Genomic DNA, 26,330 nt, shown 5'->3' with positions numbered 1-26,330 from the left:
CTTTAAGATTTGTGGACTTCAACTCCCAGAATTCTGAGGGTGGAAGTCCACACGTTTTAAAGTTGCCAAGTTTGAAGGCCTCTGTCTTCGGTAGGGAAAGCAAGTAGGATGCTTGGCTGCATATCTAGAGGTATAACAAGCAGGAAGAGGGAGATTGTGATCCCGCTATATAGAGCGCTGGTGAGACCCCATTTGGAATACTGTGTTCAGTTCTGGAGACCTCACCTGCAAAAAGATATTGACAAAATTGAACGGGTCCAAAGACGGGCTACAAGAATGGTGGAAGGTCTTAAGCATACAACGTATCAGGAAAGACTTAATGAATTCAATCTGTATAGTCTGGAGGACAGAAGGAAAAGGGGGGACCTGATTGAAACATTTAAATATGTTAAAGGGTTAAATAAGGTCCAGGAGGGAAGTGTTTTTAATAGGAAAGTGAACACAAGAACAAGGGGGCACAATCTGAAGTTAGTTGGGGGAAAGATCAAAAGCAACATGAGAAAATATTATTTTACTGAAAGAGTAGTAGATCCTTGGAACAAACTTCCAGCAGACGTGGTAGATAAATCCACAGTAACTGAATTTAAACATGCCTGGGATAAACATATATCCATTGTAAGATAAAATACAGAAAATAGTATAAGGGCAGACTAGATGGACCATGAGGTCTTTTTCTGCCATCAGTCTTCTATGTTTCTATGTTTCTGTCATAGTCGCACAATCAAAATTCAGGAGTTTGGTAACTGGTATGTATATATGATGGTTGCAGTGTCCCTTTTGGGACTTTCTGACAGGCAAAGTGAATAGGGAAGTCAGATTCATTTAACAACCGTTGTTAGTAACTTAAGCACCCAAGTGATCCATTTAACCACCATGGCAAAAAGGTCATAAAGTTGGCTATGACTTGCTTAGCAACTGTCTTGCTTACCAATTGAAATTTGGGGCTCAATTGTGGTCGTAGGTTGAGGACTCTCTGTATATCCCAGTTACACAATGATAGTCTTTTCCTGCTTGAGCAGGGGGTTGTTCTAGAAGGCCTCCAAGATCCCTTCTAGCTCTGTTATTCTGTCTTCCATCTGTGCCGCTTTATTTTTAAGTGTTCCCAGGTGGTTAATAAGCTTGCCCCTGTTCTGTCGGGCTCTCTGGTAGACTCCTCTGGAAAATTCACAGGTACAAATTTCAGGCACACACACGTTTGAAAATTCAAAACAATGTTCTTTATAATGAAAATTCACTTAAACCAAGCCCTCTTTTGGGATAACAAAGAGCACTCCTCTCCAAACAAACTGGTAATTTGTACAAGTCCCTTATCAGTTCTGTGATACTTAACTTGCAGCTGTGAGGCAATTCACAGTCCTTCTTCTTTCACAAAGGGAAACACACTTTGTTCTGGTTTAGTTTCAAAGTGGGGAAAAATCAGCACATAAAAGGTCAAAGTCAGCAAAGCAGTCACGAAACACAACAATCAGATAATCCTCCACAATGGCCAAACCCACAGGCTGCTATTTATAGCAGCCTCACTAATTACCACAGCCCCACCCAACCACAGGTGGCCTCATTTTCTTTGATAATAATCTCTCAGTTGTTGTTGCCTATGCATCGCTCTCCGCATGCGTGGCTGTATCATTAACTCTTGTTCTGAATCCAAGGAGGAGAGAGATAATTGATCTCCTTCTGAGCTGTCTGCCCCACTCTCTTCCTCCCTGTCACTCATGTCTTCTTGATCAGAGGAGCCTTCATCAGCAGATTCCACCGGGGGCAAAAAAGGCCTGCAGCATGTGGATGTCTCCCCCACATCCACAGTCCTTGGGGCAGGAGCTGGGCCAGAGCTAACCACAACAGCCCCCAGTTGGTTGAGTTTCCTTTGCCCCTTGTAGCAAGAAGGTGACCACTAAGTGTTTTTGCTTTCAAAGGGTAATGAATCTATCCTGTATTTAACTTTAGAAGAAGGGAAACAAATTTACTTTGGGATGACTAAGCTAGTGAGAAAACTAGTGGGTTGCTAGTTGGAGAACTATGGTCAAAAATTACCTTGAATATCACTTCGAGCAACATTATCCACAAGTGGGTTTTGCTCACCTAATGCAGCTGATAATCACCCCATCTTTTGTCCTGTTCTTGGTGTTTTCTGGACATGTTTCAGGCTAAGGAACATCATCAGTGCAGCAGAGATTAAAGTGGGCTGGTTATGTCTGGCCAGTCTTGGTTGGGGTGTGGTGTCAACTTTCCTTAATGTTTCTTAATTAGGGTTTGGTTTCTTCTTAATTGGTGTGGCTTCTTGCTTATCTGGTTGTGGCCTTCTAGGAAGGATTCCACTATGGGCTGTTCTTTTTTTAGTTCCTTGACTTGGTGGTATCTTTAAATAGTAGGTAGATCTCCATGGGTCTTTTCAAGGCTGGTGTCTTGGTCTTGGTAGTCCTTGACTTACGGCCACAATGGAACCCAAAAATTCTATTGCTATTTGCTTTGGGATGTACATTCCAGGCATTGACCACTCTGTTGCTGAAGTCGTATTTTTTGTAATTTGCCATTAGTTTAGTGACATTAGTTAAGTGAGCTTTTCCCCATTGTATGACCTTTCGTGCAAGTGAGTCACTTTAGTTGTGAAGTTACAGTTGTTAAGTGACCGCCTCTAACCGCATACCTCATTGTGGCCAGTAAGGGCCCAGAGAGTCGGCCTTCTCCAAGTCCTGTCTGCCAAACAATGCTGGTTAGCGGGACCTGGGGGAAGAGCCTTCTCTATGGTGGCTCCGCCCCTGTGGAATCAACTGCCTCCAGAGATTCGCATTATCTCCTCCCTACTGGTCTTCTGGAAAGACGTTAAGACCTGGCTTTTCCAGCAGGCCTGGGATTAGGATTGAATGTTAGTTCGTATGGTTTTTTTTATATAGTAGTTTTTGTACTGCAGACTTTATTGATGTTTTTAATTGCTCTTTTTTATCAGTATTATATTTATAACTTGTTAGCCGCTCAGAGTCCGTTTTGGAGTGAGCGGCATATAAATGAAATGAAATAAACAAACAAACAAACAAACTCACTTAACAATTATCACACTCAGCAACAGAAATTTGGGGCTCAATTGTGGTCATAAATCAAGGACTACCTCTATACCTATTAGCAGCCAGTGAGTTAGTGGTTGCTGATAATTTAAAATAAACAGTGGATAACATTGGGTTCAATGGTGCTTTTGTTTTGAATGTTGTGTTACAAAAGATATTTAACACGTTGCAACTGCCTCGCTTTGCAACAGAAATGTTGGCCTTGGCTGGGGTCGTAAGTCGAGGAATATCTGTAATTTATTAGCCTACGGTCTAGCTCAGGAGTTTCCAACCTTGGCAAATTACGAAAAATACGACTTCAGCAACAGAGTGGTCAATGCCTGGAATGTACTAACTGACTCTGTGGGTTCATCCCTAAACCCCAAAAACTTTAACCTTAGACTGTCTACGGTTGACCTCACCCCATTCCTAAGGGGTCTGTAAGGGGCGTGCATAAGCGCACCATCGTGCCTTCCGTCTCTTTTCTAACATCCCTTTTTATTAGTATCCATTTCATGATATTTATACTTATATCTTATACATGCCTGACAACAAATAAAATAAATAAAAAATTTAAAAAAACTTTAAGACTCGTCCGCAAGTCTTAAAGTTGCCAAGGTTGGAGACCCCTGGGCTAGCCCACGGGCCCCTAACCTTTTGGCCACCAGAGACCAGTTCTGTGGAGGTAGGTTTTTCCATGGACAAGGTTTCGTGTGCTGCCTGCATCTCACAGATAGGGCTTTGCTTGTTTGCACAGTCCGATTTCTACAGGGTTGTGTAATCTAGTGCAGTGTTTTTCAACCAGTGTGCCGTGAGACATGGTCAGGTGTGCCGCGAAGCTCAGAGAGAGAAAGAAAGGAAGAGAGAAAGAAAGAAAGAGAGAAAAAGAGCAAGCGAGAAAGAGAACAAGAGAGAGAGAAATCAAGAGAGAGAGAAAGAGAACAAGAAAAAGAAAGCAAGAGAAAGAAAGAGAGAGGGAGGGAAGGAGAGAGAGAGAAAGACATAGAGGGAGGTAGGGAGGGAGAGAGAAAGAGAGCAAAAAAGAGGAAGGAAAGAAGGAAGGAAGAGAAAGAAAGAGGGATGGAGAGAGAGAGAAAGAAAGATGAAGGGAGAGAAAGAGGGAGGGAGAGAGAAATAGAGCGAAAGGGAGGAAGAGAGAGAGAGAATTTTTTTTCTCCAAACTTTTTTTAGCAGCGCCCCCCCACCCCCACCCCAGCTCAATGTGCCCCAGGGTTTCGTAAGTGTAAAAAATGTGCCGCGGTTCAAGAAAGGTTGAAAATCACTGATCTAGTGGCCTCTCACCCTGTTCCCTTTGCAGCCCGGAGAAGGTCCATCTTGGCCTCCTGGTTGCTGAGACTTAAAACTTTCAGCCACTGCCTGATTTTCCCTTCCCACCATTGCTTTCAATCTCCGGCTTCTCTCCTTTACGCCCTCTGATGACCACTGTTGCCCAGCAACCCTGCTGATGCTGAGCTCTTCTCCGGCTTGTCCTTCCCTCACCTCTTCTTTGTCTGCCTTTATCCTTAGGGACCTCCAGCAATTATGCCGATGATGATCTCCCTGTATCCCCAGCCTTATCTTCATCTCTTTCCATCCCCGTCTGTATTTCCGCCAGGTTGACCTGTTACTCTGTTGCTGCCTCTTTACTCTGACTGGAGTAATTGCACACTCACAGCTGAGCCAGTCTCATGTCACCACCTCCCAGTAAACTGAATAGAATAGAATAGAATTCTTTATTGGCCAAGTGTGATTGGACACACAAGGAATTTGTCTTTGGTGCAGATGCTCTCAATGTACATAAAAGAAAAAGATATATTTGTCAAGAATCACGTGATATAACACTTAATGATTGTCATAGGGGTCAAAGAAGAAACAATCAATATTAACAAAAATCTTAGGATACAAGCAACAAATTACAGTCACACAGTCCTAAGAGGGAGAAAAAGGATGATAGGAATGATGAAAAAAACCTAGTAGGAATAGAATAGAATAGAATTTTTATTGGCCAAGTGTGATTGGACACAAAAGAAATTTGTCTTGGTGCATATGCTCTCAGCGTACATAAAATAAAATATACATTTGTCAAGAATCATGTGGTACAACACTTAATGATTTTCATAGGGGTCAAATAAGCAATAAAGAAGCAATATTAATAAAAATCTTAGGATATAAGCAACAAGTTACAATCATACAGTCAACATGGGAGGAAATGGGTGATAGGAATGATGTGAAAAACTAGTAGGATAGAAGTGCAGATTTAGTAGAAAGTCTGACAGTGTTGAGGGAATTATTTGTTTAGTAGAGTGATGGCATTCGGAAAAAAACTGTTCTTGTGCAAACTTAGTAAAAAGTTGACAGTGTTGAGGGAATTCTTTGTTTAGTAGACTGATGATGTTCGGGAAAAAACTGTTCTTGTGTCTATTCTAATCAATATGATCGTGAAATTATCAATAGAATAGAATAAAATAGAATAGCAGAGTTGGAAGGGATCTCGGAGGTCTTCTAGTCCAACCCCCTGCTCAAGTAGGAAACTTTATACCAGCGATGGCAAACCTATGGCACAGGTGCCACAGATGGCACACGGAGCCATATCTGAGGGCATGCGAGATGTTGTCCTACGTCAGATCCAGCACACATGTTCACACTGGCCAGCTGATTTTCAGCCTTCTGGAGGGTGGGGGGAAGCTTCCAGAAGCCTGGGGAAGGCGAAAAACAGCACAATGGGCCTATCAGAAGTTCAGAAAGAAAGATTAGATTAGATTTATTGGATTGATATGCCGCCCCTCTCCGCAGACTCGGGGCGGCTCACAACAATGGTAAAAACAGTACATAGTGACACATCCAATACCCACCAATCCAATTACAATTTTAAGTTAAGAAATTCATAAAACAACCCTAATATATATAAAAAAACAAGCACACAATCAGTCAAACACCAAAACAACATGGGCAAGGGGGAGATGTTTCAGTTCCCCCATGCCTGATGACAGAGGTGGGTTTTAAGGAGTTTACGAAAGGCAAGGAGGGTGGGGGCAATCCTAATCTCAGGGGGGAGCTGGTTCCAGAGGGTCAGAGCCACCACAGAGAAGGCTCTTCCCCGGGTCCCGCCAGATGACATTGTTTAGTCGACGGGACCCGAAGAAGGCCGACTCTGTGGGACCTAACCGGTCACTGGGATTCGTGCGGCAGAAGGCGGTCCCGAAGATATTCGGGTCCGGTGCCACGAAGGGCTTTATAGGTCATAACCAACACTTTGAATTGTGACCGGAAACTGATCGGCAACCAGTGCAGACTGCGGAGTGTTGGAGTAATATGGGCATACTTAGAAAAGCCCATAATTGCTCTCGCAACTGCATTTTGCACGATCTGAAGTTTCCGAACATTTTTCAGAGGTAGCCCCATGTAGACAGCGTTACAGTAGTCGAGCCTCGAGGTGATGAGGGCATGAGTGACTGAGCAGTGAGTCCCGGTCCAAATGGGGCCGCAACTGGCGCACCAGGCGAACCTGGGCGAACGCCCCCCTCGCCAGAGCTGAAAGATGTTTCTCTAAAGTGAGCTGTGGATTGAGGAGGACGCCCAAGTTGCGGACCCTCTCTGAGGGGGTCAATAATTCCCCCGCCAGGGTAATGGACAGACAGATAGAATTGTCCTTGGGAGGCAAAACCCACAGCCACTCCGTCTTGTCTGGGTTGAGTTTGAGTCTGTTGACACCCATCCAGACCCCAAGAGTCTCCAGGCACCGGCACATCACTTCCACTGCTTCGTTGACTGGACATGGGGTGGAGATGTATAACTGGGTATCATCAGCGTATTGATGATACCTCACCCCAAACTTCCATTAGGCTTGTTGGACCCATTTTTTGCCAACTATAGGTTCTGGAGACTTCAGTGAGGTCTGCATAAATGCACAGAGGTGTGTGTGTGTGAATGCGGGGTGGGTGGGTGTTTGTGCATGGATGTTTGAGGGGAAGGCATTGCATTATGGGTATGGGCATGCTCACGTGTGCTATAGCGAGAACCTGTGCCTTTTTGACACCCAAGCAAAGAAAGGTTCGCCATCACTGCCCTACACCATTTCAGACAAATGGTTGTGCAATCACCTCTTAAAAGCTCCCTGGTGATGAAGCTCCCAAAACTCCTGGAGGCAAATTGTTCCACTGATGAATCGCTTTAACTGTCAGGAAATTCCTCCTTAGTTCCAGGTTTCCTCTCTTCTTGATTAGTTTGTCATAGACCATTCCCGGTTTATGCAACCAACATCCTAGCAAGCTTTTTCTGTACCGTTACCAAGAAAACAGGCTCAACAAAATTCAGATTAAATTTTAAGTGAAATTGATTTTAAAAAGACCTTTCTTCCATGTTGGAAATTTCCTTGCCTGATTATTTTAACTGAGTTAGGAAAAAAAATTCCTAAAAAGCTCTCTGTCACTTTTAGTTTCCTGTTTCTTTAAAAGGCGTATTTTGAGTTTTGATTATTTAGGCTGATGCTGCCTCGCCTAGAATTTGAGCATCATTGGCTTATTTGTATCTAGGATGTCAGTCATTCTAGAAGAACCAGTTTTGAAAATCAGGTGAGAAAAATCTTTTGATCCTCATCTCTTTAGCTATCGTTGTTTTGCAAGGAGAAAGCCCCCTAGCAAGAGAAAACACACAAGTTAATCCGAGGGCTTTAAAAATACCTTTTCCGTCAGGCCTGTTTAATCTAGCATAGCTAGCTGCCATGACCTAATCCCAAAATAGCTGGCAGTCTCTTCTCTCAGAGTATTTGCTGCTAAATAATGACAGATGGTGATTTAGCTTGGTTTGAAACTGAAACTATAGTGCAGAACTTTTAAATTTTTGGACAGAAGGGAGAAATGAGGTTCGAGGTCTTTTTTTTAAATTAGAGTTAATTATGTATGCATGCACTACAAATTCAGTCAACCAAGCAGTAATTTGTGTAGACTCCATTTTACCAGTGATGGGTACACTGTTAAGAACAGACCTGAAAAAAACAGATGGACAGATAGACATGGAGAAAATCTACTATATTTTTCAGAGTACAAGACACACCCTTTCTCCCCCTAAAAGAGGGTGGAAATGTCGGTGGGTCTTATACACTGAATACAACCATTTTTGGCCTCCCAAAGCCCCACTCCCTCATCCCATTTTTGCAAAAAATAAGCCTGCTTTTCGCAGAAATAGTGTGGACAGAGGGTTTGGGAGGCCTGCAGTGTGCTACTGGGGGAAGGCAGAAACACTCCCAAGTTTGCAAAAATGGGTGAAAAACGAGCTCTCTGCAGGCCTCCAAAACCCTCTGCCCACCCCATTTTTACGAATAGCGGACCCATTTTTGGAAAAAAAAATTTAAAAAATGGGGTGCACAGAGGCCTTGGGAGGCTGCTGAGTGCTCCTGGAGCTGCGGAGGAAAAAACCTTTTTTTCTTACTTACCTCTTTGAAATCTTGGTGCATCTTATATACCGGTGCGTCTTACAGTCCGAAAAGTACGGTAAATGGTCATTAAGAGTCAACGTTGATTGAATGGCACATAGGCAACCTATTGAGTTTGACAAGATAGGTGTGTTGTTTATACCCACCCTTACTTTTAATCTTTGAATTTCCATGAGATTAGAGTACTGCTCTCTCCTTCATCTTATGTTTTGATCAGACCTTATTGAAAAGTTATAGAATATTATTATTTTTATTATTATTATTATTATTATTATTATTATTATTATTATTATTATTATTATTTATTTGGATTTGTATGCCACCCCTCTCCGAAGACTCGGGGCGGCTCACAACAGTGAAAACAAATCATAATAATCCAATTAATTAAAATATTTAAAGATTTAAAAATCTTTAAATATTTAAAGATAAAAGCACTGTATGCAGGTAGTTCTTGACTTACAACAGTTCCTTTAGTGACCGTTGCAAGTTACAACAGCACTGAAAACAAGTGAGTGTTGACCATCTTTCACACTTACGACCATTGCAGCATCCTGATGGTCACCTGTTATGATGGTTGCAAGGTCCCGGGGTTGCGTGATCCACTTTTGCGACCTTCTGAACAGCAAAATCAATGTGGAAGCCAGATTCACTTAATGGCTGTACTATTAACTTGGCAATTGCAATTATTCACTTAACCACTGGCAAAAAGGGTTGTAAAATGGGGTACTTAGCTCATTTAAATGTTTCACTTAGCAGCATAAATTTGGGGCTCAATTGTGGTTGTAAGTCTCAGGGCTATCGCTGCCCTGAGTTGCTTTGAGAAGAGTAGCATAAAAATCTAATAAATAAAATAAAATAAAATAAGCAATAAATATTATTATCTGTTTCACAGTATGATTATTTCCCTTTATGGCTTGGAAATGCCATAAAAAAAATTAGGCCAGGGAAATTCCATATTTCCTCCCATTTGCAGGAGCTTCTCTACCAGTATTATTCTCTCATGAATAATATTGGAGAGTTTAAGTGCATCCTTTCACTATGTAGATCAGTATTTCTCAACCTTTTGCAACTTCCAAATATACAATGTTGAGGAACGCTGATGTAGATCAAGGAAGCTTAAAAACTGGACATCTGTTTTGCTTTTATTGATTGATTGATTGATTGATTGGATTTATATGCCGCCCAACTCCCGAAGGACTCTGGGCAGCTCACAACCAAATACAATTCAAAATATAATATAAAACCTCATGAAAACATTTCGAACATCTAAAACCAACAATCAGCAGTTAAAAAGAATAAAAAGCCAGGCATATCTCTCGTGGCCGGAACCCAATGGTGTACCATCAGGTCAACAACTCCAGGCCTGCCGGAAAAGCCAGGTCTTGAAGGGTTTTTAGAAGGTCAGTAGGGTGGGGGCAGTCTGGAACTCGGGAGGTACCGGTTCCAAAGAGCAGGAGCAGCCACAGAGAAGGCCCTCCCCGATGGGTCCGACGGCCAACACTGTTTAGCTAACGGAACCTGGAGAAGACTAATCCTATGGGCCCTTATTGGTCACTGTATGCGGTAGGAGGCTGTCACTCAGGCATCAGGAAAGGGTTCTCAAAATACAGTGTCAACACATAACTGAGGGGCTTTTCACTTTTATGTTCAAGCAGGAACTTGATTTGTTTTGAAGGTTAGTATTCTAGATTTCAAATCATTTCTTCATATCATCACTTTGGATTCAGAGTTATTTCTTGTTTTTATGTTATTTCTTGTTAAGAGGTTATTCTGCAAATTAAATGGAACTACCCTTTCCCTTGGCTATGTAGGAAAATAAATGCTGAATCTAGAAATCAAACAGCCTCCCTTAAATTCTGTTTGAAGAAAAATGAAACCTTGATTAATCCAGAGCACCATTTGGCCTTTGTAGGGGTAGTCCTCGAGTTAACGGCCCAAACATTTCTATTGTTAAGCAGGACATTTGTTAAGTGAATTTTGCCCCATTTTATGACCTTCCTTGGCCACAGCTGTTAAGTGAGTCACTGCAGTTTTTATGTTAGCCACACGGTCGTTAAGTGAATCTTGGCTTCCCTATTGCTTCGCTGGTCAGAAGGCTGCAAATGTTGATCGAATGAGCCTGGGACACTACAACCATCATAAATATGAATCAGTTGCCAAGCTTCTGAATTTTGTATCATGTGACCACAGGGATGCTGCAATGGTCATAAACAGGGGCGGGTTCCAACATACCTCGCTGCCGGTTTGCTTCCTCCTGTGCTGCAAGGGTGCGCCGAATCATGTGCTCAAGCACAGTGAAAAAAAACCCTGGATTTTTTTAAAAAAAAAATTAAAAAAAACAAAAACAAGATGACTACTGCATTCATAGTGTTGGAAGCTTGGCTTCTGCACATGCTTAAAAGAAAAACAAATTATGAAAATATAGGAAAAAAATGGTGGTGCCTACGGACTGGCACTGACCGATCCAGTTCGGTAATACCATCGTGACATCACCCACGGGTCAAAAGGGGGTTGGGCTAACAGAAATGGCTACAGATAAATGCAATATGTAAATATTTAAATAAAAGTGAGAATAAGGAAGCATTTTGGAGAGAAGAAAATTGTTTAGAGAAAATATTAAAAGAAAAGAGTAATGATGCAAAAGCACAGGCAAGTGCTATACAGAATGTTATTGCAAGCGGAAGAGGGAGTGATAAAAGGCCTGACAAGATGTTGGCAAAATGAATTACAAATTGACGAAAGAGAGATGAAAGATATAGTAGAAAACATACAAAAAATAAAGAATACAAGGATTAGAGAGATGAGAAGGAAAATCTTACATAAATGGTATTATACACCATTACAACTTGCACACTTCCAGAGGAAAGGGAAAGGTAATTGTTGGCACGGATGTCAAAAGAAAGGAGTTTTCATGCATATGTTCTGGGAGTGTGCTGAAGTTCAGAAATTCTGGAAAGAAGATGTTAAACATTAAGTGGATAATTACAAAAGAAATAGCGGTATTAGTTAAACAAAGAGAACTGAGAGATTTTAAAGAAATAAAAACTGCAGCACTGAAAGTGCTCAAGCAGTAGTGGTACTGGGTTGGAAAGAGGCTAAAAATGGACATTACAGAATTGGTACTGGTACATGGATCACATTCACTTTGAAATCATGGAAATAAGATTAAACAACTTTAAGGAAAACAAACTGGAGAAACGGATGGAACGATGGGACAAGGTGAAAGATTATATGTTAAGTAAAATTTGCAACGAAAAGGTGAAAAATAAACTCAAATCACTCTTTGAATTGTAAATAAATGCAAATCAGAGCTGAGGAAATAACAGAATATATACTCGTAAATAATTGAACCCCCCCAATTGGTGGTGGGGATTGTATGTTTAGTCGGGTGATGGGACACGTGCACAGAGCACTGTGGTATGTTGTTTGTATTGCGTTATGTGTTTGCAAAAACCAATAATATGCAGTGATACCTTGCCTTACAAACTTAATTAGGTTCCGGGACGAGGTTCTTAAGGTGAAAAGTTTGTAAGACGAAACAATGTTTCCCATATGAATCAATGGAAAAGCGATTAATGCGTGCAAGCCCTTTTGCCAGCCAAAGTGCCCATTTTTGTGCTGCTGAGATTCCCTGAGGGTCCCCTCCATGGGAAACCCCACCTCCAGACTTCTGTGTTTTTGCGATGCTGCAGGGGAATCCCAGCAGGGGAATCCCAGCATCGCAAAAATGAGCACTTCACTGGCAACGGAAGTCTGGAGGTGGGGTTTCTCAGCGAAGGGAGCATCAGTGAAATCGCAGCATCGCAAAAACACGAAACCCCCTCCTCCGGACTTCTGTGTTTTTGCGATGCTGCGATTTCACTGATGCTCCCTTCGCTGGGAAACCCCACCTCCGGACTTCCGTTGCCAGTGAAGCACCCATTTTTGCGATGCTGGGATTCCCTTGCTGGGATCCCCCTGCAGCATCACAAAAACACAGAAGTCCGGAGGTGGGGCATCCCAGCAGCGGCGGTGGGTTTGTAAGGTGAAAATAGTTTGTAAGAAGAGGCAAAAAAATCTTAAACCCTGGGTTTGTATCTCAAAAAGTTTGTATGACGAGGCGTTTGTAAGACGAGGTATCACTGTATATATATATATTTAAAAAAAACATCACCCACGTGTCGCTACTAGTTCGGGCGAACCAGTCTGAATTGAGAGGAACCCAGCCCTGGTCATAAGTGTGAAAAACAGTCACGTCATTTTTTTTTCAGTGTTGTTGTAACAGCCACTAAATGAACTGTCGTAAGTCAAAGACTATCTGCATCATGGAAAATTTATTATTTTTGTCTTTTTGCCTGTGGTGTGCAAAGTCTGGCTAGCCTACACTCCAGCAGAGTCATGCAGTTAATGACGGTGCCAGGTGGGAGGAAGGTGGGAAGTGAAAATGAGCGAGCTGACGTGACAAAGAGATCTGGAAAGACTGTTTTATCAAGACCAGCGTCAGCAGTTGAGATACTTGTTAAAAAGAAATGGAGTCTTCAATAGGGAAGAGGAGGTTCTGAGTCATTTGGACAGATGTTGTCTCTCATGGTAAGACAGCTGCAGTGGAAAAGCCACAGGTCTAACATGAGAGGCAAAGACATAATAGAAAATGCAGTGAATGGAAGGAATTCGGCATCAGGGTTCAAGAGGTGGTGGTTGTCACAACAGATTCAGTCTTCTCTCAAAATCATAGATGTCCAACCTTGGCAGCTTTAAGACTTATGGACTTCAATTCCCAGAATTCCTTTGTGTTCTGTCGGGCTCTCTAATAGAATCCTCCTGAAAATTCACAGGTACAAAGTTAAGACACACACACACGTTTGAAAATTCGAAACAATGTTCTTTATAACGAAAATTCACTTAACCTAAGCCCTCTTTTGGTATAGCAGAGCACTCGTCTCCAAACAATCTGGTAATTTGTACAAGTCCCTTATCAGTTCTGAGATACTTAGCTTGCAGCTGTGAGGCAATTCACAGTCCTTCTTCTTTCACAAAGTGAAACACCCTTTGCTCTGGTTTAGTTTCAAAGCGGGGAAAAAGCAACACACCAAGGTCGAAGTCAGCAAGGCAGTCACGAAACACAACGATCAGATAATCCTCCACAATGGCCAAACCCACAGGCTGCTCTTTATAGCAGCCTCACTAATGACCACAGCCCCACCCAACCACAGGTGGCCTCATTTTCTTTGATAATACTCTCTCAGTTGTTGCTGCCTATGCATCGCTCTCTGCATGCGTGGCTGTATCATTAACTCTTGTTCCGAATCCAAGGAGGAGCTAAATAATTGATCTCCTTCTGAGCTGTCTGCCACACTCCCCTCCTCCCTGTCACTCATGTCTTCTTGGTCAGAGGAGCCTTCATCATCAGATTCCACAGGGAGCAAAACAGGCCTGCGGCATGTGGATGTCTCCCCCACATCCACAGTCCTTGGGGCAGGAGCTGGGCCAGAGCTAACCACAACACTTTGACTGGGGAATTCTGGAAGTTCGAGTCCCCCAGTCTTAAAGCTCCCAAGAACCGAACGACCCTTACGATAAACACTACTCTGGCCACTTTTGAGACAGGTAGATACATGGAATTCCTTGATGGTGATTTGAGCCACTTGGAGGAGAAGATGGGAGGTGGAAATGGAGATGGAGGAGGGAGCAAACAAGGGTTAAACATCCCCTTCCCCAGAGTAATTTCTCCTTTGTGCTTGGTCCAGAAAGTCAGGGGCTCTGGGCAAAAGAAACAGCAAATGTGGCGCCTCAAAACTAAGCAATGATTTTGCAGCAACCTGTTTGCAAAGCTTTGAGATGGACTTGTTCTGAGGGCATTTGGTAAGGCAAACAAGGCCAGGAATATATCCCCTCTGTGCTGAGATATATGACCATGGTAGTTTGAAAATATGAGCAATAGCAATAGAAATAACACTTACATTATATACCACTGCATAGTGCTTTACAGCCTTTTCTAAGCAGTTTACAGAATCAGCATATTGTCTCCAACAATCTAGGTCCACATTTTATCTACCTCAGAAGGAATGGAAGGCTGAGTCAACCTTGAGCCGGTCAGGATAGAATTGCCTTGCTGTCAGCAGAATTAGCCTGCAACACTGCTTTCTGACCACTGGATAGATGGAGGGATGATAGATAATTATTATCTAACTCTAATAATAAATAAATAAATAGAAGACAGGCAGACAGGCAGAAAATGGTGGAGGGATGGAGGGATGGATTGAAGGAGGTTAGGATGGATGGATGGATGATAGATAATTATAGATGATAGATAATTATAGACAGACAGACAGATAGATGATAGATTGATAAGAGAGACAGACAAAGAGAGAATTATAGATAGATGATAGACAGACAGACAGATAGATAATAGATTGATAGGTTAGAGATAGAGATTGATAGATTAGAAAGAGAGAATTATAGATAGGTGATTGATAGATGGATGGATAGATGGATAGATAGATAGATAGATAGATAGATAGATAGATAGATAGAAAGATAGATAGATAGATTGATAGGTTGGAGATAGAGATTGATAGAATAGAAAGAGAGAGAGAATTATAGATAGGTGATAGACAGACAGAAAGACAGATGATAGATAGCAATAGCAATAGCACTTTGACTTATATACCGCTTCACGGTGTTTTACGGCCCTCTTAGTGGTTTAGAGCAGAGGTCCCCAACCTTTTTTGCACCAGGGACCGGCTTTAAGCTAGACCAGTTTTCCATGGCCCGGGGGGGGGGGGGAGCTAGCTGTCAGCGGCGCCGTAAAAGGGGCGATCAAGAGAGGAATGGGTGAATGAATGGACGGAGGGTGGGAAGGAAGGAAGGAAAGAGGGAAGGGACAGGAACAGAAGAAGGGTGCAAAGGAAGCAAGGAAAGGTGTGAAAGGGGAGAGTAAGAGAGGAAGGAGTGAAAGAAGGGAATGAGGGAGGAAAGAAGGGAGGAAGGAAAAGGAAAGCAAGAAATGGAGGGAGGAAAGGAAGGAAGGAAAGGAAGGAAGGAAGGAAGGAAGAAAGGAAGGGTAAAGGGACAGGAACAGAGGAAGGAAGCAAGGAAACTTATGAAAGGGGAGAGTAAGAGAGGAAGGACTGAAGGGAGGGAGGGAGGGAAGAAGGTAGGAAGGAGAAAGAAAAGAAGAAATAGAGGAAGGGAAGGTAAAAGAGAGAAAGAAAGAAAGAAAGAAAGAAAGAAAGGCAACTTCAAAGAAAGGCTCACTGAGCATCTCTCACTCTCTCTTTCTATCCCTCTTTCTTTCTTTCTCTTCCCTTCTCTCTCTCCTCTTCCTTTATCTCCTCTCTGTCTCCCTCTCTCTTTCTCTCCCCCCTCTCTCCCCCTTTCCCTCTCTTTCTCTCTCTCCCTCTCTTGCTATCTCTCCCCCTCTCCCTCTCTCTTTCTCCCTCTCCCTCTCTTTCTCTCTCTCCCCCCTCTCTCTTTCTCTCTCTTCTTCTCACTTCCTCTCTCTTGTTTTCTTTCTGTCTCTTGCTTTCTCACTCTCTCTCACTCTTTCTCTCTTGTTTTCTTTCTCACGCTCTTTCTCTCTCCCATTCTCTCTCTCTTGCTATCTCTTTCTCCCCCCCTTTCTCTCACTCTCTCTTTCTCACTTTCTCTCTATCTTGCTGTCTGTTGCTCTCACTCTCGTTCTCTCTCCGTTCTTCTCAGCGGTGACGCGCGCACGCCCTGCCCGCCTCACCTTTGCGAGAGCACTTTCGTCCCGGGCTCTCAGCAAGCTGGTTGCAGGAGAGGCGGGGCCGGCGAAGGTGATGTTCAATGTCGGGGGCGCACGGCCGGTTGCGCGCGCTCCCTATCTCCCTGCTAGCCCACTCGGAATATTCAAAATAAGAAAAACCTTTGCCGGCAAAGGCTTTTCTTATTTTGAATATTCCGAGTGGGTTAGCAGGGAGATAGGGAGCGCGCGCAACTGGCCGTGCGCCCCCGACATCTCGGCGTCAAGGAGGCGCAGCGGCGGGCAGAGAGAGGGAAGGGGGGCAGCAGCATCCCTCCTGGCCTTGGCGGGCCGCCCGACCCTCCCCACCTCCTGCAAACGCGGCGGGCGGCGGGGGGAGAGCGAGGAGCCGGTTCCGGCGGGTGCGGGGCTTGGCTGGCTGGCAGGGGGAGCGCCGCTGGTGGTGCGGAAAGGCCGAGGGGGCCCTGGCGCTGCGGACCGGCTGAAAACCCCCAACGGCCCGGTCCCGGTCCGCGGACCGGCGGTTGGGGACCCCTGGTTTAGAGAGTCAGCCTATGGCCCCTAACAATGGGTCCTCATTTTACCAACCTTGGAAGGATAGAAGGCTGAACCTGGAGTCGGCCAGGATCAAATTTCTGGGCAGTCAGCAGAATTATCTTGCAATACCACATTCTAACCACTGCGCCACCAGGGCTCTTTCTGTGCTGTTGCAAGAAGTTTGTGAATGGTTTGGGGACACCTTGGCTGCCATCCAGAGACCAAAGGGACAGAGCAGCCTTTAGTGGGGGAGCCTTGCACTTCATTATTATTGGAGAGCAATCAGTGATTGCTCTAACATTCCCGAAGGGGGGTGAGCTGGTTGTCCAACACCCCCCCCAGGAAAGCATCATTCCTTTTGTGTGTGTGTGTGTGTGTAATTATGATAAGAGGACTTGCCTGGTTTTTTCCCTTCCTTTTCCTCTGTGTAAATAACAGGAAACTGTCATCTCTGTTTCTCAGCAGTTTTTTTTTACCAGAAGGGAATGATGTGAGTTATGAACAAGGCGTCCTCGGGGCTAGCCTGTGGCCTCCCTGTTATTCTGGCTTGCTGAGCCCATCAGGTCATCTTCACATGAGTCACCGCTTTCTCGCTGGGGAAATTAAAAAAAAAACATATTTTGTGCTGTAGTGGTGTTGGCGGTCCGTTGCACTTTCCCGATCAGTCTGTTTAACCTGTACCACCTACTGACTTACATATAATAATAATAATAATAATAATTATTATTATTATTATTATTATTATTTATTGGATTTGTATGCCGCCCCTCTCTGTAGACTCAATAATAAACACAACATGTACAATCCAATAATAAAAACAACTACAAACCCCTATTATAAAACCAAACATACACACAAACATACCATGCATAACTTGTAATGGCCTAGGGGGAAGAGCTATCTCAACTCCCCCATGCCTGGCGGTATAAATGAGTCTTGAGTAGTTTACGAAAGACAGGGAGGGTGGGGGCAGTTCTAATCTCCGGGGGGAGTTGGTTCCAGAGGGCCGGGGCCGCCACAGAGAAGGCTCTTCCCCTGGGTCCCGCCAAACGACATTGTTTAGTCGACAGGACCCGGAGAAGGCCAACTCTGTGGGACCTTATCGGTCGCTGGGATTCGTGCAGTAGCAGGCGGTTCCAGAGGTAATCTGGTCCATTGCCATGTAGGGCTTTAAAGGTCATAACCAACACTTTGAATTGTGACCGGAAACTGATTGGCAGCCAATGCAAGCCATGGTGTTGAAGAAACGTGGGCGAATCTTGGAAGCCCCACGATGGCTCTCGTGGCTGCATTCTGCACGATCTGAAGTTTGCGAACACTTTTCAAAGGTAGCCCCATGTAGAGAGCATTGCAGTAATCGAACCTCGAGGTGATGAGGGCCTGAGCGACTGTGAGCAATGACTTCAGTCTTTCAGGCTGTAAACTGGGGTTATAAAAGCTGCGAACTCAAAATAAATGAACGTTAAATAAATAAACTAGCAGAATGTATTGTCAACATCCAGCTGGAGAATCCAAATTAAACTCCAGGTCCATTCCGTTTCTGAAAATCTTTACTGTTTATTGAATATGCTGCATGGCAACGTCGAAGCAAAACTAACTCTCAGTTTTCAGAATACCAGTTCATGGAATTAAACAATACTTCCTGCAGCCAACAACCCCCCCCCCCCCCCAGCCTCTCACGTAGTCCATGTAAACACGTTCATTATGGGAACCGCCTGCTTCAACTCCACACCTGCTACTATGTCCTTGAAAAGGTTTCAGCCTCTCCTGGTTTTCAGCAGAATCAGGGAGGTTTCGTTTCTCCATCTAATTCTAACCCCTTCTAAAGCAACATCTCCCCTCTACTCTTTACTCTAACGGCAAGTTGAAACGAAGAGGCAGGTAGCTGCCAAAGTTTCATTTTTGACAAATCTGGATGACAGATTTGCTGGTTAGAAGCCAACAGATCGATTTCAGGTAGTATTCGACGTACAGCCACAATAGAGCCCAAAATTTCTGTTGCTGAGCGAGACAGTTATTAATTGAGTTTTGCCCCACTTTGTGACCTTTCTTGCCACAATTGTTAAATGAAATCACTGCAGTTGTTAAGTTAGTAACAGTTGTTTGGGGAATCTGGCTTCCCCATTCACCAAACAACCGGGCTTTCCTCATCAGAAGGTCACAAAAAAGGAACGGTTGTAAGTGAAAAACTATCCAAATGTGGTCTCACCAGCGCTTTATATGAGGGAGATTGTGATCCCCTTATATAGAGCGCTGGTGAGACCACATTTGGAATAATACTGTGTTCAGTTCTGGAGACCTCACCTACAAAAAGATATTGACAAAATTGAAAGGGTCCAAAGACGGGCTACAAGAATGGTATCAGGAAAGACTTCATGAACTCAATCTGTGTAATCTGGAGGATAGAAGGAAAATGTGGGATATGATTAAAACATTTAAATATCTTAAAGGTTTAAATAAGGCTCAGGAGGGAGGGAAGTGTTTTTAATAGGAAAGTGAACACAAGAACACAATCTGAAGTTAGTTGGGGGAAAGATCAAAAGCAACATGAGAAAATATTATTTTACTGAAAGAGTAGTAGATCCTTGGAACACAAACTTCCAGCAGACGTGGTTGGTAAATCCACAGTAACTAAATTTAAACATGCCTGGGATAAACATATCCATTGTAAGATAAAATACAGGAAATAGTATAAGGGCAGACTAGATGGACCATGAGGTCTTTTTCTGCCGTCAGTCTTCTATGTTTCTATGTTTCTATCATGTCACTTTTTTTCAATGCTGTTCAAATTCACGAATGATTGCAAGACAAGGGCTACCTGTATACAAAATTCACATTTTATCAAGGTCACGAAAATAATGTTCATCGCTAAAACTCTGCTTTATTTTTTCCCCTTGTGGAAAAAGGAATGGATGCCTTAAGTTTATTAATTTCATGATGAAGGAATCTGCCTGTCAAGGTTCCATCTGATGAAGCAAAGCAAAGCAGGCACGACAGAGATGATCCAATCTTCTTACGCAAAGCTTTATTGATTACATCATTGTTTCCCAACCTTGTCAACTTACGGTAAAGATACTTAGACTTCAACTCCCAGAATTCTGGGAGTTGAAGTCCAGATATCTTCAAGTTCACAAGGTTGGGAAACCCTGAATTATATCTATCTATTTATTTATTTTATTTATTGATTTCTTTGATTTATATGCCGCCCCTCTCCGGAGACTCGGGGCGGCTAACAACAGTAATAAAACAATGTACAATAATAATCCAATAAATACTAAAAATGATTAAAAAACCCATTAATATATTAAAAAAAACCAAACATACATACAGACATACCATGCATGAAATTGTAAAGGCCCAGGGGGAAAGAGCATCTCAATTCCCCTATGCCTGGCGGCAGAGGTGAGTTTTAAGTAGCTTACGAAAGGCAAGGAGGGGGGGGGGGCAATTCTAATCTCTGGCGGAAGTTGGTTCCAGAGGGGCGGGGCCGCCACAGAAAAGGCTCTTCCCCTGGGTCCCGCCAAGCATATGAAAGCATATGAAAGCAAAACCAGATCTAGCTATTTCCTGTGCAAACCCATATAGTGAAAGTATAGATTCTTCCTCCTCTTTTAGGCCAGGGCACATTGTCCAATTGGGTTTCTTAATATTATTATGAGAAAATCATGTCGGCTCTGGCAAACACCTGTTGAAGTGTCCTTGGTTCCCATGGCTGTTGTCTCATTGCCGGGAGTGTACATGCCATTCTTCCTCTCCTTTCTGCCTCGGGTTGTTGGCAACCTGAGAATCGAAAATGGCTGAAATAGCAAAAGCAAATTTCAAAACTTGATCGTGTTCTTCCTTTGTGTGGCTCTATATCCAAATACAGTGGTACCTCATCTTACGAACGCCTCTTCTAACGAACTTTTCAAGATACGAACCCGGTGTTTAAGATTTTTTTGCCTCTTCTTCCAAACTATTTTCACCTTACGAACCCAAGCAGCTGCTGCTGGGATGAAGGGGTTTCTTTTTTCCCCCTTTTTTGAAGAAAGAAGAGGGAGGGGGTGCTTGGAGTAGGAAAGATTTTGCAGAGAACAACGTGCTTGCAAAGGCACTGAAAGGGTGTCTTTTTAAGAAAGAAAAGGGAGGGGCAGCTTGGGGGAGGAAAGATTTTGCAGAGAACAACGTGCTTGCAAAGGCACTGAAAGAGTGTCTTTTTAAGAAAGAAAAGGGAGGGGCAGCTTGGGGGAGGAAAGATTTTGCAGAGAGCTTGGGGGAGGAAAGATTTTGCAGAGAACAACGTGCTTGCAAAGGCACTGAAAGGGTGTCTTTTGAAGAAAGAAAAGAGAGGGGCGCCCCCCTTGCCTTTCTTCCTTCCCACTCACCCTTTAGCCTAGCCTTACTTCTTCCACCCGCCCCCTTTAGCTGCTCCTCCCTGCTCTCTGTTCGCCTCCCTTCTAAAGTTTGGGATTTTCCTGAAGGATTTGCACGCATTATTTGCTTTTACATTGATTCCTATGGGAAACATTGTTTCATCTTACGAACCTTTCACCTTACGAACCTCCTCCTGGAACCAATTACGTTCGTATGTTAAGGTACCACTGTACATGGGATTGATTCCTATCCTGATAGGGTTGATCAGGCAGTCAGAAGATTCTGGAGTGTCTTCTAAACCAGGGGTCTCCAACCATGACCACTTTAAGACCTGTGGACTTCAACTCCCAGAATTCCTCAGCCAGCAAAGCTCCAAAGGTTGGGGGGCCCTGTTCTAAATTAATCTTATGGCTGCAGAGAGCTGGGAGGTGTAGCCTTCTTAATCCAACCCAGCACTGTATATTGCAGAAATCTAGTTTTATGGAGATGAAAAACCAGTTTTATGTCATGTTCCAAAAGTGCTTTTCGAAAGAGAACTGGACTTCCTTGTTTTGTTTTTAAATTAACTTTTTATCCAGGAAGCTTCTTGAATTCTGGCTGAATTTATTATTATTATTATTATTATTATTATTATTATTATTATTATTATTAATTAGATTTGTATGCCGCTCCTCTCCGTAGACTCGGGGCGGCTCACAACAATAACAAAGACAATGTAAGAACAAATCTAATAATTTAAAAAACACTAAAAACCCCATTATTAAAAGCAAACATACACACAGACATACCATGTATAAACTGTATAGGCCCGGGGGAGATCTCTCAGTTCCCCCATGCCTGACGGCAGAGATGGGTCTTAAGAACTTTACGAAAGGCAAGGAGGGTGGGGGCAGTTCTAATCTCCGGGGGGAGCTGGTTCCAGAGGGTCGGGGCTGCCACAGAGAAGGCTCTTCTCCTGGGTCCTGCCAAATGACATTGTTTAGTCGACGGGACCCGGAGAAGGCCAGCTCTGTGGGACCTAACCGGTTGCTGGGATTCATGGAATTGTGGGGATTGGAAGGATTTATATTCCTTACGGTCATCCAGTTATTCTGAAGGTTGGTATTTGGCTCTATGGGAGTCATTGAGGCCACTTGGGAGCTTGTCTGTACCCTCTGGGTGACCTGAATCAGAGTGCAAATGGGTAAGGAAGCTTTTTTGGGACTGCTGAGAGGATTTCTGTAGACAGGAGATAGGTAGTATCATATCCTGCCCCCCGGTATTGAGAGGGGCTGTTCAGTTTTAATATAGATGGCCTGTTTGACCCCTTTTTCAATGCAACAGTCCTCTCTATCCAGAATAGAATTAAAGTAAGCAGAGCAGAGAATAGAACAGAACAGAATAAAGTGGAATAGACTAAAGTAGAATAGAATAGAATTAGAGTAGACAATAGAATAGAGTAGATTAGAATAAGAATAGAATTAGAATAGAATGGAATTAGAGTAGACAGAATAGCATAGCATAGAACAGAACAGAATAGAATAAAGTAGAATAGAATTAGAGTAGGCAATAGAATAGAGTAGATTAGAATAAGAATAGAATTAGAATAGAATAGAATAGAATTAGACAATAGAATAGAGTAGATTAGAATAAGAATAGAATTAAATAGAATAGAATAGGAATAAAATTAGAGTAGACAGAATAGCATAGAACAGAACAGAATAGAATAAAATAAAATAGAATAGAATTAGAGTAGACAATAGAATAGAGTAGATTAGAATAAGAATAGAATTAAATAGAATAGAATAGGAATAGAATTAGAGTAGACAGAATAGCATAGCATAGAACAGAACAGAATAAAATAAAATAGAATAGAATTAGAGTAGACAATAGAATAGAGTAGATTAGAATAAGAATAGAATTAAATAGAATAGAATAGGAATAGAATTAGAGTAGACAGAATAGCATAGCATAGAACAGAACAGAATATAATAAAATAAAATAGAATTAGAGTAGACAATAGAATAGAGTAGATTAGAATAAGAATAGAATAGAATTAAATAGAATAGGAATAGAATTAGAGTAGACAGAATAGCGTAGCATAGAACAGAACAGAATAGAATAAAATAGAATAGAATTAGAATAGACAATAGAATAGATTAGAATAAGAATAGAATTAGAATAGAATAGAAATAGAATAAAGTAGAATAGAATTAGAGTAGACAATAGAATAGAATAGGTTAGAATAAGAATATAATAGAATAGAATAGAATTCCTTATTGGCCAAGTGTGGTTGGACACTCATGGAATTTGCCAGATTGACCTCTGAGGAATAGAAATCCTTCCATTCACCCACCGGAACTGGAGAAGCTTCTTGGATGAGAAGCGAAACGTCTTCAGAGAATAAACCAAGAAAGTCTGGTTGCCTTTTTTGGAAACGGCATCTTGAGGATTGAGGTTCTCCATAGACAATATCGTGTCATGTTTTTTCCTTCCCCGCAGGGTAGCTCAGGATGGGAGATCAGCGGCAACGTTCGTTATCCACGTCTGGAGAATCACTATACCATGTTCTAGGGCTGGACAAGAACGCCACCTCAGATGATATTAAGAAATCCTACAGGTAAGGAGGTGGAGCCTCATTCTGAAGATAATAGGGATTTCAGATGCACCGTAAACACTTGAAGGCTCTCTCGAGTTCAAACATCTCCCAAGTGACCCATAAATATGTTTGGTGATACAAACAGCTCAGCGATTTTGGGTCTCTGAATTTCTAGAACCTGAAACAGGTAGTCCATGACTTAGAACCACCTTTTGGGACCAGAATTTCTTTTCTTTCTAAGTAAGGTGGTTCTTAAGTGAGCGGCTGCAATTCAGTAAATCTCATGGTCCTTAAGTGAACCTGGCTTCTCACCTCGACTTCGCTTGTTGGAAGCTGGCTGGGAAGCTTGCAATTGGCCATCACAGGACTCTGGGATGCTGCAATCACATGCTGGTTGCCAAGCAACCGGACTTTGATCACGTGATTGTGGAGAATGATGTGATAGTCGTAACCAGGAGGATTGTTGTCGGCCCCTTTTTTCAGAGCTGTTATAACTTCAGATAGTCACTCAATGAATGGCGGTAAGTTAAGGCCTACCTGTATGAGGTCAGCTAGTGTACGGACCAATAAATGCCCTCACCAGCTATTTCTATTGCAACTGACCGTTGGAATCCTCCACCACCCAACTTTCTTGAGTTGGGGAGACAACAAAAATTCGATCAGCTGTGACTTTCCGAGTTTTTTTTGCAACTAACACTATCATTTACCTTAGTTAAATATGAGCTTTTGGCTTTATAAAATAACATGTTTGATTTCGATATACAGTGTTCCCTCGATTTCCGCGGGGGATGCGTTCCGAGACCACCCGCGAAAGTCAAATTTCCGTGAAGTAGAGATGCAGAAGTAAATACACCATTTCTGGCTATGGACAGTATCACAAGCCTTACCTTAACACTTTAAACCCCTAAATTACCATTTCCCATTCCCTTAACAACCATTTACTCACCATTATTACTGGTACTCACTATTGAATAAGACACTTAGTGATCCTGATATTTATAAACATAATTATTTATTAACAATAATTATTTTTTTTGTGATTTATTTGCAAAAATTATTAGTTTGGCGATGACACATGACGTCATTGGGTGGGAAAAACCGTGGTGTAGGAAAAAAACAGCGAAGTATTTTTTAATTAATATTTTTTGAAAAACCGTGGTATAGGCTGTTCGCGAAGTTCGAACCCGCGAAAATCAAGGGAACACTGTAAAGCAAAAATTAAGAACACAGGAGCATAACCTCAATGTGATAGGTGGGAAGTTCAAAAGTAAGGTTAGTAAGTGTTACCTCTTAGAAAGAGTAATGGAAGTTGGACCCAACATCCAGCAGAGGTAGTGGGCATATCATCATTAACTGTTTAAACATGCTTGGAATGAACCAATGCCCATCACACACACAAACACACAGAGAGAGAGAGAGAGAGAGAGAGAGAGAGAGATCAAATGGCAGACGTGATGGATCACTAGGAATTTTTTACCAATTTTTTCTATGTTTAACGAGTGTGGAACACTTGAAATCTGTAGAAAAATGCTTTGAAATAAGTGGCATATTTTTGTGAATTCACAGCTGTGATTGAGGTAAAGTAGGAATCAAGAGTCCCAGGTTTCAAAGATGTTGCCACACAGAGCAAAAAGAAAATGCCAGATCAACTTGGAGTTAGTTGGGAAGTCGTGTCTGACCCATCGTGACCCCATGTGGACAATGTCCCTCCAGGCCTTCCTGTCCTCTACCATCCCCCAGAGTCCATTTAAGCTCACACGGACTGCTTCAGTGACTCCAGCTTAAACATACATGCAAAAACAGGAATTAAAAATAGAAACAAGCAGGTCCAAAACTTGGGACGTGTTGTTATTCTTTCCATATCAGAATTTATCCTAATTACTTTGACCTTTTTTCATTTCAGTCATCTAATTAGGAGAATGGGTCACCTTGTTCTTTGGCTGTTTCTAATCAGTGGGTGTTAGAAATCCTGCCAATGGATTGCAAAAATAAAGTTGCAGTATTTCTCCTAAAAATGATTCAGGTATTTCCAAGTCTGTCTGTAACTCAGGCTAATCAAGAATAACGTATTTTTTAAAAAACAAAACCTGGATCGCAGCCATCTCCTTTCAGAGGATGCTATTGCTGGTAAATATTATGTTAAAGTTTTGATTTCAAGGGATGACAGTTTGTGATGGAGATTGGATCATTCCCCTGCCAGATGTTTCATTACCCAACTAGGTAACATCATCAGTGCTGGAGGAGGATGGGATGTGCAGAGAGGAGGAGGACTGTGAGGTCCTTCTGTTCAAAATACAATTTAGGCAGAAGTTAAGCTTTCTTATATTTCTTGATAAATCACAACCATGTCCAGTCAACGAAGCAGGGGTTGTGATGTGCTAGTGCCTGGAGGCTGTTGGGGTCTGGATGGGTGTCAATAGACTCAAACTCAACTCTGATAAGACGGAGTGGCTGTGGGTTTTGCCTCCCAGGGACAATTCCATCTGTCCTTCCATTACCCTGGGGGGGGAATTATTGACCCCCTCGGAGAGGGTCCGCAACTTGGGGGTCCTCCTCAATCCATAGCTCACATTAGAGAAACATCTTTCAGATGTGGCAAGGGGGGCATTTGCCCAGATTCGCCTGGTGCACCAGTTGCGACCCTATTTGGACCGGGAGTCACTTCTCACAGTCACTCATGCCCTCATC

The 26,330-nt window shown here is 42.7% G+C and overlaps 1 protein-coding gene across 4 annotated transcripts in view; it reads left to right on the top strand.

Annotated features, from left to right (window-relative positions):
• Positions 1-26,330, top strand: part of LOC139155620 (dnaJ homolog subfamily C member 5) — a 77,032-nt gene that overhangs the window by 39,117 nt on the left and 11,585 nt on the right. For 2 of the 4 annotated variants that reach the window (XM_070730819.1, XM_070730822.1), the window contains one exon: positions 23,546-23,663. In XM_070730819.1, coding sequence (XP_070586920.1) covers positions 23,557-23,663 — 107 coding nt within the window. In that variant the 5' untranslated portion in view covers positions 23,546-23,556. Of the gene's footprint in view, positions 1-7,543; positions 7,610-23,545; positions 23,664-26,330 lie in introns of those variants that run through there. The other 2 variants (XM_070730821.1, XM_070730820.1) reach the window with 2 other exon arrangements.

The sequence above is a fragment of the Erythrolamprus reginae genome, unplaced genomic scaffold (genome assembly GCF_031021105.1).
Source record: "Erythrolamprus reginae isolate rEryReg1 unplaced genomic scaffold, rEryReg1.hap1 H_34, whole genome shotgun sequence".
Taxonomy (NCBI): Eukaryota; Metazoa; Chordata; class Lepidosauria; order Squamata; family Dipsadidae; genus Erythrolamprus; species Erythrolamprus reginae.
Note: the sequence above shows the minus strand (reverse complement) of the source record. Positions and strands in the feature narration are given on the sequence as shown.